This window comes from Clarias gariepinus, chromosome 7 (genome assembly GCF_024256425.1).
Source record: "Clarias gariepinus isolate MV-2021 ecotype Netherlands chromosome 7, CGAR_prim_01v2, whole genome shotgun sequence".
Lineage (NCBI taxonomy): Eukaryota > Metazoa > Chordata > Actinopteri > Siluriformes > Clariidae > Clarias > Clarias gariepinus.
Window position 1 is genome coordinate 27,382,019 of NC_071106.1, and position 19,627 is coordinate 27,401,645.

General features: G+C 37.8%; 1 protein-coding gene across 2 annotated transcripts in view; it reads left to right on the forward strand.

Moving 5' to 3' along the window:
- Nucleotides 1-19,627, forward strand: part of LOC128527786 (spectrin beta chain, non-erythrocytic 4-like) — a 73,740-nt gene that overhangs the window by 13,474 nt on the left and 40,639 nt on the right. For both annotated transcript variants that reach the window (XM_053500368.1, XM_053500364.1), the window contains exons 3-15: nucleotides 54-205; nucleotides 1,122-1,295; nucleotides 5,615-5,706; nucleotides 6,462-6,542; nucleotides 7,804-7,919; nucleotides 8,034-8,146; nucleotides 10,409-10,596; nucleotides 10,857-10,974; nucleotides 12,091-12,249; nucleotides 12,577-12,879; nucleotides 13,222-13,372; nucleotides 16,296-17,166; nucleotides 18,881-19,018. In XM_053500368.1, the coding sequence (XP_053356343.1) occupies nucleotides 54-205; nucleotides 1,122-1,295; nucleotides 5,615-5,706; nucleotides 6,462-6,542; nucleotides 7,804-7,919; nucleotides 8,034-8,146; nucleotides 10,409-10,596; nucleotides 10,857-10,974; nucleotides 12,091-12,249; nucleotides 12,577-12,879; nucleotides 13,222-13,372; nucleotides 16,296-17,166; nucleotides 18,881-19,018 (2,656 nt within the window). The remainder of the gene's footprint in view (nucleotides 1-53; nucleotides 206-1,121; nucleotides 1,296-5,614; nucleotides 5,707-6,461; nucleotides 6,543-7,803; nucleotides 7,920-8,033; nucleotides 8,147-10,408; nucleotides 10,597-10,856; nucleotides 10,975-12,090; nucleotides 12,250-12,576; nucleotides 12,880-13,221; nucleotides 13,373-16,295; nucleotides 17,167-18,880; nucleotides 19,019-19,627) is intronic.

Genomic DNA, 19,627 nt, shown 5'->3' on the forward strand with positions numbered 1-19,627 from the left:
GAAATGGTTTTATTGGTGGAATAACAATTTTGCAATACCGGTTTCTTTTCTAGATGAAAGGGATGCAGTGCAGAAGAAAACGTTCACTAAGTGGGTGAACTCACACCTAGCGCGCGTCTCATGCCGCATCGCTGATCTGTATAACGATCTGAGAGATGGTTACATGCTCACCAGGTTACTGGAAGTGCTTTCAGGAGAGCTACTGGTCAGTTTATGAAGGCACTTTATTCTACTAAACATAGAAAATTTCAGCATGACCCATTAAACGTTAGGTTTAAAATGTAAATTCATATTGTATAAGTCATGTTTAGGTAATATATATATATATAACTGAACAGCCACTGTGTAGTATGATTAATAATTTTTTATTAGTATTTTTTCGTGAAATTAGTATAAACCGTTATACACAAACTGCAAGCACCATAATGATCAGAAATTTGGGATTTTAAAATTATGATAATCGGTTTGTTCAGGTGTTTGAGTTATTTTCTGACGAATATATCCTAGTGTCTAATATTCAGGATAATTGGCTTTCCTAGTGTCTTTTACCTGTAAAACATTTTTAGTTTCTTTTCTAAGCATAGTGGATTAAATGAATCAAAACCTGCTTATTCAATTCAGTCTTAATAATTTGACCTATTACCACATTCAGTGATTATTGGCCTGATGCTTAAATAGGTAAATTATATACACTTAACTTAACTTAGACTTTTAAAACTTTTAGACGGCTTATTTTTAGTACAAATTAAATATAGAAGTTTATCTTGTGAGTTCAGCATTTTTGAGTCATTACAAAATAAAAATAAAAGAAAAAACATTTTATATTTCCAAACATTTATTTTCCCTTAAAAATATCAAATAATATTAGCATATTATGTAAAAAATCAAATATATATAATGGAATGCTATTACGCTGCTAGGTTTCACAGGCAAAGAAGAAACAAGTGTTATTGTTTCCTGTTAAATTTAAAGATTATGTCATGATTTTAGAAAGCTTTTAGCATTTTTTGGCATGTGGCTAAGACTTCTGTACAGTAGTGTACTGTACTGTATATTATTGTTATTATCTATCTAACTATCTTTCTACCTACCCAACTGTTCTCTATCTGTTCTATCCGAAGCCTCGGCCAACAAGAGGGAGAATGCGGATACACTGTCTTGAAAACGTGGATAAAGCCTTGCAGTTTCTTAAAGAGCAGAGAGTTCATCTGGAAAATGTTGGATCTCACGATATTGTTGATGGCAACCATCGCCTTACACTCGGCCTCATCTGGACCATTATCCTTCGCTTCCAGGTAGGAGAATATAAGCAATGGTCAGAGAAGGATCACATACTGTTGAGTTCAGAATTTACATATAACATGGGTAAAGATTATGCGTCTCATTTTTTTGCATCTCCTTTACATTAGTGTAAAAAAAAAAAAAAGTAAATATTGAAGAATTATGGCTTCTGATTGATCAAATCGCATTAATAGATGTGCATTTAGCAAGGTGTATATTTAGCAATGGCTGACCTTTAGCTACAATGCCTATTTTGCCTATAAGTGACCCAGCCAAGACATCATAAAAAGTCAGGTTCCTCCTTGGGACAGTTGTCTGAAGGTACCATTAGCGGCTGTACAAATAATTGTATGCAAATCTAAAAATATTGGGACACTGTATCATTGGAGTAAGAGGTAAAAAGTAACTCCCAGGGATGAATAATCTGGAACATTTACATCAAACTAACATTTAAGATTAACCCTGAAACCTCAGAAAATAACTGGTGTCAACAGGTACTGAAGTATGTGCATCCATTATTAAAAAACTCATTCACTGCCAAGACCTTATAGGCTGTCATTTAGTGAATGCTGGCTTAATAAAGACAGATAGAAATTAGCAAGTGACCACCCGGACAAAGACCTAATCACAGGAAGATCATCTACAAAATACTGAAGCAAGCCCTAAAGACATCATCCAGTAAGTTAAAACATGAGTTACACTTTAGTCTTCCAGCAGGACAGCTGTCCTAAGCCTTTGGTGTATTTTGTGAAGTGGCCTTCACAAAACCCTGACCTGAATCCCATTGAAAGTTTGTGAATTGAACTGAAAAAGTGTTTTACACCTATTCCAGCAAAAGGAATTCCAGCAAAGTATAGACAGAAGCTTGTGAAATGCCATCAAAAATGTTTGATTTTAGCTCCAGCAGTTAAAAGGCAATACCACCAAATACCAACAAGGTGTATAGAAACTTTTGAACCATTGAAAACCCGCTATAGTAAAAAGAACTATTTGGTGTGTTCACAAGGGAATTTTTTAATAGGCTATAGTGCAATAATAGAGGTGGTTGATGCATTGGATGCATTCGATGATGCATTGCAAAGTAAATACACTGGAATCTTAGATTGCTTAAAGTATAGACAGTGGACCCATAAACTTGATTTATGAACATTTTCAAGGCGAGGAAAATTTAAAAATAAAATTTAACTTGATAAATGAGCGAGGTCTTGACATAAAAATAGTAAGCATTCGCATCACGTGATCACAACTGAGCCAATGGTTCTTCTGTCTCCGCGCTGCAGAATTGTGGGTAATCGTCTCCAATGCTCAGTGCGCGTGCATCACTCATATAGTCAACATCTGTGTGCTTGTGTACTGTTTATTATAACATTTTGTAGGCGTGCGTGTAAACCACCCTAAATGACACCCTGGTTTTCCAAGTTCACTAGTATCCATGATCGCTAAAAAGTAATAACCAATTTTATTTAATTGCATCTGAGTTTTTTTTTTTTTTACTAATTACAGTTAGTCACATCTAATTTTTAAATCGTTAAGGCATCTTGACAGAATTTCTATATGGATTACATTCTTATGTATTTTAGGATATTTTCGCTTTCGGATCAAGAAAGTGTACTGTATGCTTTAATAACCATATTGTACATAGTATAGTTTTATAATATTTACTAATCCTCTCTGATTAATCAATAGTCATTTTTTGAGATCATATTATGGCATTTAATTCCACAGATTAGTTCACATAAGATCTGAGCAGATTTTGTTAATTTTTTTTTAAATCTCAAAAGTGTCTTACAGTGCCGTGTGTTATAGTATAGTAGTAAGGGTAGACGGTAGATTTGTCTTTTCTTTTTTTTTTTTTAACTCTGCTGGGGTTATTTGATCTCTGTTAAAATGCCATTCTGTTTCCTGCAGAGTCTGTGTGATCAATTGCTGTGTCTGTGCATGTGTGTTTCATGTACATGCATCTGTCCTTGCCCTTTTAACTGAATATACTTCTGTGTGATAATAAACAGTTTTAAAACTGAACAAAAAAATATTACTATTGTTGTAAGCTATTATAACAATAGAACTGTAACATTAGAAATGCAGATAAACCAAATCTGCTAAGAGCCTTGATTATTTAAAAGGATTAGTGTTATTGCACACAGTTGTGTTTCATTAGTTACCAGGTGACTGTAAACATCAATAAGAGTTTGACTAAAAGATAAGAGATGAGGTTGTGGATTTAGGATTATAGTTGGAGTTAGAAACTTTGGCAGTTGCAGAAAGTACGGCAGTATTCTTCCAAAATTAAACTTTTGGAATTTGGTAATTGGAACTTTTTATTCAGAAATTTTGTCCCCATAAAAGTGTCAATGGTATTATTTTCCCCCTCCTTACTCTCCTCCTCATCAGTTGTAAGTCAATACATCTCTTCTCTTCTTTTCTCTTGTCTTCTCTTCTCTTCTCTTCTCTTCTCTTCTCTTCTCTTCCCTTCCCTTCTCTTCTCTTTTTTAACACATAATATATTTTTTTTATATTCATTGTCCTATTCCTTTATTCCTTTTCCTCTTTTATTCTGTCCTGTTATTTAATTTCAGGTAGCTTCTCTCTCCCTCTTCCGTTCTGCATCCCCTCCCCTTCTGTGTGCTGGTTCAGTTTCTCTGCTCAGTCAGCAGGTCAAGTTTAAACACTGCAGCATAGAGAGGGAAAGTCTTAGGAAGACAGACAGGGAGTCAGAAACTAAAAAGCATGGAAAAGGGGATAAAGGGGCACAGAGGGAAGAGAAAGAGAAAAAAAGACAGAAAAGGAGCACTTCAGAGGTACCAGCATTTGGAATTTTCAGGAAGATTGTAGGTTTCAGGATTAAAGGTTCTTTGTTTACTTTAAATTTTTGGAATATATGTTGATTACTTATATTTGCACTGTTAAGCATTTGATTAAAACAGTAGTTTTGTTGTATGATGATTAATAACTAATGCTCGTGGTTTTAGTGGCATCACTGCATTGATTAGAAATGACATTCTTAGGTGCTGATGTAGCTTGAGGCCAGATTCCATGTGAATATATTATTTATAAAGTATAATATGGTGATACAGTTTGTAATGTTTTGCCTCCTATCTAAATCATGTTGTAGAGTGTTTTGCTTTTAGGTGAACCTTTTGTACCTAAAAAGCACATCAGGGTGAGGTCATCACAAAGAGACAAACATGAGTATATGTTTCAGTAGTTTTCATTCTCAACAAAAATATATACTGTACATGAATCACACCACTGACAACTTTAGAATGGCCATAATTTAGAGCTATGTGATTTAAATGTTTAAATAATTTCAATCTTTTTCTTGAGAATGCAGTTTAGTAAAATTATGGGTTTTCAATTCAGAATTGAAATTATTTTTATTATTATTTGAATAAACTTCCATTAATAAAAAGTCCCTAAAAATATACCACAACATTTCCAGAAAATCTAAACTGCCTCCATCTTCTGCAAATACATGTTTTTTTAAAGAGCATCGCGTCTTCCTCTGTGGAATTCATGGGCAGTTGGTGCAGTACCACCTCTTACTGGAGTGTAAAGCAGACGATAGGCAGGAAAATAAGATTATCGGTTTATTCGAGACATGCCATTTAATCAACAGCACAAGTTATACAGAATTTCAGTGATTATTATCCAGTTTTTTGGGTTGTTTTTAGGACTTTAAAACCTGTAAGAAATATAGCTGCTTGTGACAGATCAGACAATAAAAACTAGTTCCATTAAATAAAATAAAATTTAAAATGACCATGATCGAAATTTTAACAGAATTGAATTACAGTATGATGCAGATCAATCCCTGCTTTCCGTTTTCACCCAAATCAGGATGGGTTCCCTGTTGAGTAAGGTTCCTCTCAAGGTTTCCTTCTACTGCCATCTCAGGGAGTTTTTCTTTGCCACTGTCGCCATCGTCCTCCTCTTGGGACAAACTTATCATTTTGATTCATACACATTCACGTTTCATACAAACTTAAATAATTCTTTTTATTGTGTAAAGCTGCTTTGCGACAATGTCACTTGTTAAAAGCGCTATACAAATAAAATTTATTTAAATTGAATTAAATTAACCATTTACCTATGTCTCACAGTTCTACCATAAATATACTATGAGATTACTCTGTCTGACGATATCATATCACTAGATATATTTTTGTTCAGGCAGCATATTCTCCTTTTCTTAGAGGGACTTCTTATGTGTTATACAAAGTCTCTACAAGTCTATACACATAATAAATGTGCTGTGCATCGTGCTCTCTGTGTGTGTGTGTGTGTGTGTGTGTGTGTTCTGAAATGCTTTTTTGTTCCTGATTTTCTTTGACAGATCCAAGTGATTAAAATTGAAACAGAGGACAACAGGGAGACACGCTCAGCTAAAGATGCCCTGTTACTGTGGTGCCAAATGAAAACAGCAGGGTAAGACTCATTTTCCTCACAGGCAAGTTCACGTACAGTATGAAAGTTATCATATACACACTTAGTGAATGTTTAAATGAATTTATTAAAGAACAGGATCACTTGCACACTATAAAGAAACATTCCAGTGTTTAAACACTGTAAATCTTTTATTGAGAATCCCAAGTAAGGCTGATGCTGGAGTTCGCCTGGGAATAATTAGAATTTCATTTATTTATGCAATAATTGAGTGGTGTGGTAAGAAAAATTGGATCCACTAGATTGTAAAAAAGGGATATTAATTAGCCATGTGAACATTATGTAACAATTTAATGACAAAGAGATATACAGATCAAATCTACAGTGGTATTTTTTTTTTAAGTTAAAAAATGTGGGCAGGGATTATGCTGATGACACTGTTGTAAGGAACCAGATAAAAAGAAATTCCTACACTACAAACCTGGTTTAAGTACTACAGACAAACTCAAACAGACAGACTTTATGGAATAATATACACTGTACAGTATTCTTTAATACATACAGTATGCAGAAAGAAGAATTCAAAATGTGATGATGATATCAAGTCTAATGTTATTGGAGAAAGTTATAGCGGTTATATTGACCAGCAAACCTAGAAATTCACGAATATAAGAATTTGTTAAAATTTTTTCCCACAAACAGAGGGAAAGTATAAAAAAAAACATAACTTAATAATTTATAATATATTAAACCAGTATTGCAAGTAACTAAAATGTATTCTGTATTTGTGCATTCAGGTATCCTGAAGTAAACATTCACAATTTCACCACATGCTGGAGAGATGGACTGGCTTTCAATGCACTTATACATCGACACAGGTTAGGAGAAAAACATGCAAAACAACGTTCTGTAATATTCACTTACCATCCTGTTTAAGAGGCACGCTTGTATACCTGCAATAAGTCAATCCTATGGCAGCAGTACAATCTAAAGCAGGACAAGAACTTAGTTAATGGCGGAAAAGTATGATCTCTGCAACTTTAACCGTGGCATGGTTGCTGGAGCGGGTTAGAGTATTTTAGAAACTTCTGATTTCCTGGGATTTTTACAAAAAATGTCCAGAATGTAGATACGGTATGAAAAATAGGCAAGTTCATGTATGAGACAATTCTCTGGATCGAAATATATTGTTAATAAGGTCAGAGGGAGAATTGTCAGATTTAGATATAATATATAATATATAGTATATTACATATACTAACTCATAAGTATTTCTGCATACACAAAACATCAATAATTGAGGTTGATAAGCTACAACAGCAGAAAGCCACAAGCCAAGAAAATGAACCTGAGGATATAACGGCCACGCACTCACCCAAACTGGACAAGTGAAGATTAAAAGACTAGATGTGTATCTGTGCCCATAAGAGCTTGAGATCCCTGCTTTGGCTGATAGGAGTGGAACCTGATGTGGTTTTCCCATCAAGGTTTAATGTGTGGTGTGTTTTGAAATGCGTTTCTGCTCACCATGGTTGTAAAGAGTGCTTATGTGAGTTTCAATGGTCTTCCTGTTGGCTCAGCCCAGTCTGGCTACAATTTCCTGATTTTCTGATTTTTTTTGTTCTACGTAAACTATTGAGACTGTTGTATATGAAATCCCAGGAGATCAGCACTTTTAAAAATATGCCCATCTGGATAACTGTTCATGATTGGCACATGTTCCTCTTTAAGCAGTCAGTGAGTATAATAGTTATCCCAATGTTTAACTCCAGAGGAACCCCTTAATTAGGATGCATTTTTGGACACAGAGATAAAGGACAGTGGTCTCTATTTTGTATCAATACCAGTGTGAATGAGCACCAGGTGTTTTTCACCAGGTTTTCGGAGAGAACAATCACATTATGTTGTTCATCATAAAAGGAAATAGTGAACAGAATTAATTTTTTAAAAATTGGATTAATGTGGTGTTGAAACCATTTTGATGGAATAATGGTCATAATTATTTTATATAAATATTTCTTACTGTGTTCCCTTTTTATCAAATACTGTATATATTTTATGTTTAGTACATACACTATACAAATGCTTTCCCCCTTCTTTTTCTTTCATCAATCATTAATTTTATCCTTTATGTTTCAGGCCTGATTTGATTGAGTTTCACAAGTTGACCAGATCGAATGCTACACACAATCTGCAGCAAGCCTTCAACATTGCTGAGCAGAGTCTTGGACTCACTAAACTTCTTGATCCAGAGGGTACAGTTTAATCATCCACATATAATACATTGCTTTATATTTTCACAGAATATATTAAACAATATTGTGCTTTTTAATTTTATTTTTCAATAATTAACACATTTTATCTCTCAGATGTGAACACTGAAAATCCTGATGAGAAGTCTATTATAACATATGTTGTATCCTACTACCACTACTTCTCCAAAATGAAAGCTCTTATAGTAGAGGGCAAAAGAATTGGGAAGGTGAGAGGAATAATATCCAGAACATTTCAGGATATATAATATGTCTTTTTCTTTGTTTTATATGAACTTTAGAATAGGTATTTTACAAATTCAATGTTACAACTGATGAAAAGTTTTCAATCTTACATTTTATTTAAATTGCCCCTCTACATTTATTCATTTTTACATGTTTTGATATGTGAATTGAGCCCACGAGAAATGAATGATTATGACTATAACCCTCTGTTCCCTGAGGGAGAGGAACGAGGTATAACACATGACATATGGGATATCATGCCCCCTCGTTTCCTGGCTGAAGCCCCCTAAATTCATGCCATAAAGGCAGTCAAACAAGTGGTGACGTAGGTGTAGCCCCACATATACCTATAGGCCATCCTTACCATGCTTGACTCTCAGTTCGACAGCCGCTCTTCGCCGAGCTAAGCTGAGAGTCAGGGCAGTAATGTGTTGTACATCTCTCTCAGGGAACAGAGGTTATAGTCATAACCATTTGTTCCCTTTCAGTCGATTCACTCGGTACAACACATAATGTATGGGACAAATATTCACGGCCCGCCGAGCATCTACCAAAGGTAGGAACAAGAACCTTGATAGCTACTCTACTATCTAATGGACCCTGCAGAGAGGACACAATGGGCCACTCAGGGGCTGTTATGTCAAGATGGTAGAACTGGACAAAATTGTGCGGTGAAGACCAATTGGCTGCCGCGCAAATATTACCTACTGACATTAAAAATCGCCAAAGAAAAAACAGGGTCACTAAACAGCGCCCAAGATGTTGCCATAGCTCTTGTTGAATGTGCCTTCACACCCTGAGACAATGGGACACCTTTGCTGCTATAAGCTAATGAAATATCTTCCACAATCCAATGGGAAATCTGTTGTTTAGACAATGCCTACCCTTTACTGTGCTGACAAAGCAGACAAACAATTGATCACCTAAGCGCATATTCATTGTATGATCCAGGTAGACCCGTACTGCACGTACTGGGCACAATTTATGCAATTTTCCCTGCTCCTCAGAAGCAAAAGAAGGTGGGCCGAAGCTATGAAGTTCGAAGACCATAGAGCTATAATCAGAGGAGATAACCTTAGGTACATAGGCCGCGCTCGGCCGTAGAGTAACCTTTAAACCATTAGCAGCAAACTGCGTACAAGATGGATGCACAGACAAAGCGTGGAGATCACCTACTCGTTTGGCAGACACTAAAGCAAGAAAAAGTGCCGTCTTATATAAAAGAATTTTCATATCTATAGACTCAATTATCTCAAAAGAAGGACCACAGAGGGCCTCAAGCACTAACAATAAATCCCAAGACCTCACAGTGTGTCACAGACATCGTACTTCTCTTAAAAAATGTACTGCCACTCCATCAAAACCAGTATGACTGAGAGCATGAGCCATAAATGCTTCTGTGCTACCACTGCGCTTGCCATCCCCCTGCCGAGGGAGAGAGCTGCACAACAAGCCATGCGCGAAATGTGGTCTGTTGTGGTCCTGACCCCTTAAGCAGCGCACATATCAGGCTCTCCTCAGGCACCAGTAAGCCGAGCTCTGCCAAATGCATTGCCTGATACGTCTGAAGCAGCCTAACGGAATTGAGCGCATAAGCGGTGCCCACTTGAGCACGGTAAATCTTCTCCAGCTGGGCAGAGGAGAATCTACAGTGTTTGGACAGAAGGACAGTAAGGCCAGATACTCCATGATTATGCAGGGGTGCCAAATAAGCAGCCAAAGAGGAGGAAGAAAAAATTCCGCTAACCCCGATGGTTTCTGAGCTGGCTGTGGGAAGAGCCAGTCCACCTTCAGTTTTTTGGCTGCTTTACGTTAGAGAGCAAAAAATGAAGTGTCGTCTCGAGCGGCTAACACAGTATCAGCGGAGCTTTGAGCAGACAGCATAATTTAATGCTCGTCCTCCGACGAGCCGTGCATTTCCAGATGAACGTGACCTGTCTTTCAAGCGTTGAACGCCGGAGCTGGCGACAAAGCGCACATGACTTGGGCTCAGTCTGAGAATTCCCAGACAGACGGGGCATGCTTCGTGCTGGTCCAAACAGGGGTGAACAGCGGATTCCTTTTTCCACATTAGCTTCCACGGTCATACTAGCTAGCACCGTTGTACCGAGTGAATCGACTGAAAGGGAACAAATGTATGTTGACCCATAATGGCTGTTAGATTTTTGACATTCATGTGACATTAAAATGAATAAATAAATAAATAAACTTAAAATCCGCAATGACGTGATGGTTTTTGTATGCAGGTGTTGGATAACGCCATAGAAGCAGAGAAGATCATTCAGCGTTATGAAGGTCTGGCCTCGGAACTGCTGGAATGGATTGAAAAAACCATTAGTATCATCAGCAACCAGAAGTTTGCTAACTCTCTAACAGGAGTACAACAACAACTGCAGGCCTTTACAACCTACTGCACCATTGAAAAGCCTATAAAGTATGTAGTCTATGTGGTTTAAAACATATTTGAACACAGACATTAGCTTTAGTATTTAGCAATTTTAGCATACATTGATTTCACCAACAGCTTTAGCAATTCTAATGCTAATTCTACAGATAATGGCAACTATAAGACTATAGTTAGGGTGTTCCTATTAGCACTTTGTATATTTTGCTTGTGCCAACATTTTCTATTAGCACTTGGTATATTTTGCTTGGTTTCATACAATTATTTGTGAAAACTCTTTTTTCTGGCAGGTTCCAGGAGAAAGGAAATCTTGAGGTGCTGCTCTTTACCATCCAAAGCAAACTTAGAGCCAACAACCAGAAGCCATATGTGCCTCATGATGGAAAACTTATTTCTGACATCAACAAGGTAGAACTAGTGAGGTAGAACAGTGGTAGTTTGTGATATTAAATGTCCGTCTGAAATCTAGTAATCTAGCTATTTGTCAGTAGCTTAACAGCTACACCATTAGAGTTCAGCAGTAACTGTCATGTTCAAAGGTACATATCCACTCATAATTCTATGTGTTTTTTTGTGCAAAATAATCTGATCATGGTCTAAGTGTTAGTGCAAATACAACTTTAAACAAACAACAACAAATATATCTTTTTCCTCAATAAAAGCAGAAGTTTGTACAAGTATGATTTGTTTGCAAAGTTTGCCAGGAGAAAGCACGACAAAGCACAAGACCTCTGGAACAATGTCATCTGGACATTAAAACGGAAGTGAAGTTATTTGGCCTTAATTAAAAAAATGTAATTTGAAAAAAAATAAAAATAAATTTCAACAAAATGGAAAAAAAAACATTACGGCAGAAACACCTCATACCGACTGTCAAGCACAGCTTGCTTTGCAGCCATAAGACCTACGCACCTTAAGTCAATAAGTCAACATGAACTCCCCTGTATATCAAAGGATTCTAAAAGCAAATATGAAGGCACCTGTCCAAAAACTAAAGCTTGGGTGATCTGAAGCACATCAATAAATTAGAATAGCTTAAAAAGAAAAAAATCAGGGTTTTGGAATGGCCTAATCAAAGCCCACACCTCAACCCAATTGAAATGCTGTGGCAGGGCTAAAGAAGAATAGGCTAAAATTCCTCCACAATGATGTGAAAGACTTATAAAGTCATACAGGAATTTAAGTTATTGCTGTAATGGTGGATCTACAAGCTGTCGAATCATGGAGTATACTTAGTATTGCTCACATGTTTCTTTTTGGCTCATCTGAGGCTGTATTGCCTAATACTAAGACCCACTATGATCAGATGATTTTTATTATGTCTTTACGCAAAAAAAACAGAATTAAAATAGAGAGTGCTAATTTTTGAACATGACTGTATGTTCCAATAGCAATCTAAAATAATAGCAAACCGACCTCACTTGCTTTTTTTTAACTACCCTAGACTTAGGGGGGTAAAAGGGAAAGAGAGAAGACTAAGCAATGAACGTTCCATTTACAATGGATATCTTTTTTCTGTTTAAGGCGTGGGAAAGACTAGAGAAGGCAGAGCATGAAAGAGGTGTAGCTTTAAGGAAGGAGCTCATTCGTCAGGAGAAACTTGAGCTACTTGCTCAGCGGTTTGATCACAAAACCACCATGAGGCAGGCGTGGCTTAATGAGAACCAGCGGCTTGTTTCTCAGGTAAATTCACTCTCTGTCTATAACAATATAACAGGATTGTGGTATTGCCATTAATTTTATATAATAAATAATGTTATACCAGTGGGAGTTATAAATAAATATAACAGTCATCTAACAATTAGTCACTGATACCAGCTGTGGACAATTTGATCTATGGGATTGGCTTAATATGTCCTGTTTTTCTATAAGGATTTTGCTCTCTGTTATGAATTGTGCTGTTGAAGAGTAAACTGCAGAGTAGGTTTAACCTATCACTGTACATGTGTCACCAGAGAGGCCCAGAATTGTAAGAATACTTCTTCATTTCATCATGCATTTTTCTTTCAGGATAATTTTGGCTATGATCTGCCAGCAGTTGAGGCAGCAATGAAGAAACATGAAGCGATTGAAGCTGACATTTCGTCATATGAGGAGCGCATGAGTGCGGTGGTGGAGCTGGCCGTGGAGATGGAGAGTGAAGGATATTACGACATCAGACGCATTATGGCTCGGAAAGACAACATCCTAAAACAATGGAATCTGCTGAAAGAGCTTGTGACGGGTCGAAAGACTCGGCTGGAGAAAAATCTAGCCCTGCAAAAAACCTTCCAGGAGATGGTCTACATGATTGACTGGATGGAAGAGATGCAGGTGTGAGAGAAATATTAAATTGTTCAATTATCACTTATAAAGAAACTTTATGAAGATTGGTTATTTACGTTGCCTTTTTATATAGGTCGATACTGTAATGTAATACAGTAATTTTGTTTTATTCAATTATTTAACATATTTATTACCATTGTCTAGATATACCAAATCTTTTAATATGCATCATTTAAGATGAACATAAAATTGCTAGAAATAAATATGAAATAGAATATCATGATTATTTAATAGCACATTGTTTTTGTAACTGGTGTCTCTTTTGTCTGTAGAAGCAACAATAAAAAGCTATAAGTATTCTGGTTTAAAATGATCTTCTGTCTTGTGCAGATGAAACTGCTCTCTAAAGACTTTGGGAAACACCTGCTTGAGGTGGAGGACCTGCTGCACAAACACGCTCTACAAGAGGCAGACATCACCATACAGGCAGATCGTGTGCAAACGCTTAACGATGCTGCACTTAAATTCACCACCATTGACGGTACTTTTGTCCTGAGAGTCCTAGTAACATTGATAAGAGGAATAATAACAACAGTTGCTTATTTAACCTCCAAAACATAACACATATTAGGTATATTAGCTATTACATTTATGATATACTGTGACAAACACTTTACACAGTATCATGGCCACATCGCATAGTACTATTAGCTATTTGTGCAATGAACACTTAATGCAGTATTGTCAATACACTGTATGGCCAAAAGTATGTTGACACCTGACCATCATACACATATTCCATAAAGTGGTACCACAACCACAAAGTTGTACCTGCCTCAGACCTGTTGCAATATGACAATGCTCCTTTTCACAAAGTGAGGTCCATGAAGTCTTGTTTTGCCAAGATTGGGATAGGAGAATTAGAGTGACCTGCATGGAGCACTCTGAGCCCAGAGGAGGTGGACAACCTCTGGACATTCACTTACACTAGTGGCCACTGCACAACTACACATTCGTGGACATTAGTTAAGTTAAATTATCACAAGTCACTTTAAATATGTCACTTCAAGTATATTTGCACACCCCCTGGACATTCTGTTACCCGGATGCACAGTCACTTTAGACACTTTAAACACTTTAAATCCGTGACATTTCTATTTATACTCAATTTATATTCAACCTCATTCCCATACATACAGTGCTAAATTCTATACCTTTGTATTGCACAGCTGTTCTTATTTTCTTATTTACCATATTTTTTTTATATATGTCTCTTTTATTGCATATTTTGTACTGTTATGTTATGTTATTTTATTTAAATTCTATATTTTATTTTATTCTTTCTTAGTTAAATTTACCTTCTGTTTTCCTTTTCATTTTTTTTCTTCTATTTCATAGTCTTTTATTTTAAGGTCACAGGCAGTTGTCTAAAGCATTTCACTGCTTTCACCGCCAAAATGTAATGGCCATACAGTCTGACCTTAGTAATGCTTTTGTCACTGAAAGGATGAACACCCACAGGCAAGCTCTAAAATCTGGGTAAAAAGCCTTCCCAGAAGAGTGGAGGTTATTGTAACAATTAAGGGGCTAAATCTGGAATGGGCTGTTCACGTTGGTCAAGTGTTCACATACTTTTGGCAATACAGTCTACTTCATATAGGCTACGTTTACACTCTCGGGTAAATGTGACCCAATTCCGATTTTTTGCTTATATGTGACACATCGGATATGTTCTATGTCCGTGTAAACAGGAAAAAAACGCATGCATTCCTATATTTCGAGATCGGTTTCAGGCCTCCTTCATATGTGGAAGTAAATCAGATATAAATCAGATATGTGCTAATGTGATTGTCGTGTAAACGGACAGATCGGATTTCCTGAGTCATTGCATTTTGTACGCCATTAAAACTGCGACTTCTTCGCGGTTTAATGACGTAATGTTATTCTCCGGTGAAAGCACGTGTGGAATTATAACATCGCAGGTGACATGGGAAAGGAAAAGCACCCAGCCACCCCCCCCCCCCTTTTTAATGCTTATTTGGGCTAAATAAAATTAAGAAATCAGTATTTGGTGAATGAAGCATATGCGGAGCCTGAAATTATGACGTTTTTTTTCTCCTCCTCCGTTTTAAAACCATGGTGACGTTTCGCGAACTTTGCATATATCGCAGTGTGTCAAGCATACTTCACCTTCGTCTATCTTGGCTAGTGTGTAGCGCAAGAACCTCCCTTTAAGTATGCGCAATGTTTCAGATGGTACAGGTATGGCAAGTGTAAACTTGTGTATCGGATATGAGTCATAGTTGAAAGAACGTGTAAACAGATGGTCAAAAAAATCAGATCTAGGCAACAAATCAGAATTGGGCATCGAGACCTGCAGTGTAAACGTAGCCATAGTGTAAAAAAAAAGATCAGGCAATATCCTGGACACTTTGAAAAATATGGTGACTATAATTGTGATTAATATGCCAACAACTTTTTTTACTTGGTAAACAACAATGTTGGCATACTGGAACAGGATTAAGAAATCCCAACTATCCGGGGGCCTCCGAGTGACGCAGTGGTAAAGTGCCAGGTGATGCTGTAACCTCTCGTAGCCGGAGGTCTAGAGAGAGCTGATTGGCCGAGCTCTCTCAGAGGGTAGGGGTGAGAAGTACTTCGTGCTCCCACATTAATTACAGCTCTACGGCCAATCAAGGGCGTCTGTGAGCTCACGCAAGCAGAAGGAGCGGATAGCGCTGTGTGATAGCGCTGTGTGTTACGCCGCCCCCAAAAATGCGTGAGCGAGCAGGTCGCTGGCGTCACGTGGTTCGGCAGAAACACGTGATAGTCTTCGGCCCTCCTGACTAAGTGGTAGTAGTAGCCTTAATGTGGGAGCCCCCTAATGACGGGAAGGAATTGGACATGACTAAATTAGGGAGAACACCAGCGTATAAGGGCGTTTACAAGATCGGGACCAAACAGCTGTGTGTCCATAAAAAAAATATTTGTGAGACTATTCAAAAAAGCTTAAATTTTCTAGGGTACATAAAAATTGGATTTTGGAGCAATAAAAAAGGTCATGTTGTCTGATGAGTCCAGATTTACCCTATTCAAGAGTGATGGGCATGCCAGGGTAAGAATGGAAGCACATGAAGAGATGCCTCCATCATATGTACCAATGTACAAGCCTTTGGAGGCAGTGTTATGATCTGAGATTGTTTCAGTTGGTGAGGTCAGCTGACTACCCGAATGAATTGTCACTTTTAAAAGTCTTTTAAATGTCTAAACTTTATGAAGTAGTTTGACAAAAAAAAAAAATTTGTTGCTCAATATTACAACAATAAGAAAATATATCAGTAGATAGTAGCTAGTACCTAGTGTTCAGAACTGCTGCCAATAATTCCTATATATAGTTTTTATCATGTCATAACTAACTAGCCAAAAACTGAAAATATTAACATCTCTCACTTGGTCTTTTGTAGGATACCAGCCATGCGACCCTCAGGTGATCTGTAATCGTGTAAATCATGTAAGCACTTGTCTGGAGGAACTGAAACATCTGGCAGGTAAACGTCGCACTGAGCTAGAGGATTCTCGTGAGCTCTGGGTTTTCTTCCAGGAAGTAGAAGAGTGTGAGTGCTGGATGCGTGAGAAGATCTCAATCTTGAACACACAAAGCTGCGGAAAAGACCTAAGCAGTGTTCTAAAGCTTCTACAGAAGCACAAGAGCCTAGCTGGCGAGCTGTTAGCTCGACGTGCACTTCTCCAGCAGACAATGAAAAAAGGAAAGCAAATCATCACGCAAAAACGGTTGCACACAGCTGGGATTAATGACAAGTTGATGGAGGTGAAGGAAGATTGGAAAAGACTAGAGGATCAAGCAGCAATGAGACTTGGCCACCTGCAGGAGGCTCTAGATTTCTTTCAATTTAGCGCTGAAATGGATGATCAGCTAGCATGGCTTCAAGATGCCTACAGACTTGTCTCCAGTGACGATTTTGGTCACGATGAGTTTTCTACACAGTCGCTGCTCAAGAAGCATATTCGTGTCTGTGAGGAGGTGGACAAGCACTGCCAAAATGTCGTAGCACTCCGAAAACACACAGTGTTACTGCCGCCTTATTATGGAGAACTAGAGGAAGTGAAGGAGAGGATACAAGAAGTGGAGCGTGTGTATAGTGAGGTGGCAGAGGTTGCGCTAATGCGGCAGCAATGGCTAAATGATGCTCTTTCTGTTTACTGTATGTTCAGTGAAGTCAACGCATGTGAGCTGTGGATTGATGAAAAGGAAAAATGGCTGAACAAAATGGATGTTCCTGAGAGACTTGAGGATGTTGAGGTGGTCGCTCACAGGTAGGCATAAGCCAATATAATCAAATTTACTTTTACTATCCACTTATAGGTGTAGGAACATGTGTACATCTGATCCTTTACGCTGTTATTCAATTGGCCAAACATGTGGCAGCAGCACACCCACTCTCTCACTTAATTGGCCCAATCTGCATATCTTTGGACACCAGTCACGGAAAGAACATGCAAACTCCACGTACTGGAGTTTGCATATTCTCCGAGGTGAAAATTAAACAGGATCCTGAAGGTTCAAGGTGACAATGCTAACCACTAAGCTACTGTGCCATAGTGGCGGCAAGCACAGCAGGACAGCAACCGCGTAAAAAAGAACATGCGGATACAGCTGAAGAGCTTTTAATTAATGTGCATCTCGAACATCAGAAATGGGTATCTTTGTAACTGTACCTGTGGCAAGGATGGTTGATCCTGATTGGCCTGGTTTGAGTATTTCCGAAACTGCTGACGTCCTTGGAATTTCACACACAATGGTCTATAGCAGATTACTGTAGAACAAATCATAACTTCTTCTTCTATAAAAACTATAAATTTAAGAAGGGCCGGTCAATTAATGCCCATTTTCTTTGAGCCGATGTCTAAAATTCATGTTTGTGTTAGGATTCCGATCACTATATATGCCTTCATTGTTAGTCTATAAACAAATAAGCACTTAAAAATTTCCAGAGCATTTTAATAATATTCGTCAATTTTCAGTAGCTAGTTAAACAAGTGGAAAATTCAAACATGGATGGCCTTGTATATTTCCCTGTATTTGTATGGAATACAAACAACAATCTTAAATTAATGTTTAGTGAATCTTCGTTTGCATTATGCTGGGCTGTAAATGAATGTGGAAGGACTAAGTTGCTGTGGATATGTTTGCTCTAACAACCTCATAGTGGCATTTTCTTTAAACATTTCATCTTTAAAGCTTCAGTTTTCATATACATTTTTCCTAATCATGCTGTGTCGCGTTTTCGTCTCTGTTCCTTCCGCACACTCTGTCTATACACAGTAAACTATAGAGTTGATTGGGTGACGCTCATAGCCATGCCCACCTTGAGAGAAAAAGTGCTTGATTACTGATACATTTCTTAATCTCATTTGATCAGAAAAGTATCAGGAACTGTCACTCTGTCCAGATCTGGACCACTGTCTGCCATTTAGTAAAACCTGGTCTATGATATTTACACAAAATTATGTTAAAAGCAAAATACATTGAGTGAGCGACATTTCAATGGGTGGAAACACCTTGCTGTTCAGAGAGGATCAGAGGAAAAATAGTCAACTGCCAAAAAGTGGGGTATAGTATCATCACTTATATAATCATGCATATAATCACTCTTCACAACTGTGGTAGGCAAAAAAGCAGCTTAGCCTGCACAAAACATCATACATTAGTTTATGGGCTACAAGCGGAGAAGATCGATCGTCCTGTGAGCCAAGAATAGGAAACAGAGGCTATCGTGGCCTCAGGCTCACCCAAGTAAGACAGTTGAGGAACATTTATAAAAATCATGTGCCATTTTTCCAGTCTTTCTGAAAATGCATCAACAACATGCAATTTCATGCCCAAATGCACCACTACTGGACAGGAATGTTCTAGGATGAGATGGGGTTTTAATTTATACCTCCTGCATTCATTTGTAAGTGGTTACATGCAAGCAGATTAGTGCTGGGTAATTGGTGATGTACGTACATGTATCTTTCTGTGTGTTAGGTTTGAGAGCCTGGACCAGGAGATGAACAGCTTGATGGGAAGGATCCTGGATGTGAACCTTATTGTTCAGCAGCTCTTGGACAGTAACCATCCCAGTTCCACTGAGGTCAGAGGGTGTCAGGATCACTTGAACAGCAGGTACAGTTCAATTCAGTTCAATTTAACAATGCAAATGCAATCAAAGCAGCTTAAAAATATTAAAAGATAATTATGGAAATGTGTATGAGTGAGAAAAATGCATATAGATCTTAATGATCAGATTGTCCCTGGTGAGCAAGCCAAGGGTGACAGTGACAAGTAAAAACTCCCTGAGATGGCAATAGGAAGAAACCTTGAGAGCAACCAGACTCAACAGGGAACCCATCCACATTTGGGTAATAACAGATAGGAATAATTATTTACAGACATACCGTGTGTTATAAGTTTAATATAACAGAAGATGTCTAAGTTACCATGGAGTCCAGTTTGGCACCAGGATGCGTCGGACAGGTGCAGAGGGGGTTTGTATCACTTAGAGCTCAGGAGCAGCGTGCGTAGCTTCAAACCATTACAAAGTCCTTTTTTTTTGGATGCCTCCAGATCTTGCAGGGTGGGCCTCTGTCTACTGGAGCTGGTACAATCTACAGATACCTCGGGACAGCAGTGTAGAAACTTAATTTGAATTGCTTGGAACAACATATACACTCCTGTTTTGCGCTTTATGACAGACCAAAGCATGTCCAAGTGTAAATATTACTCATAAACTAC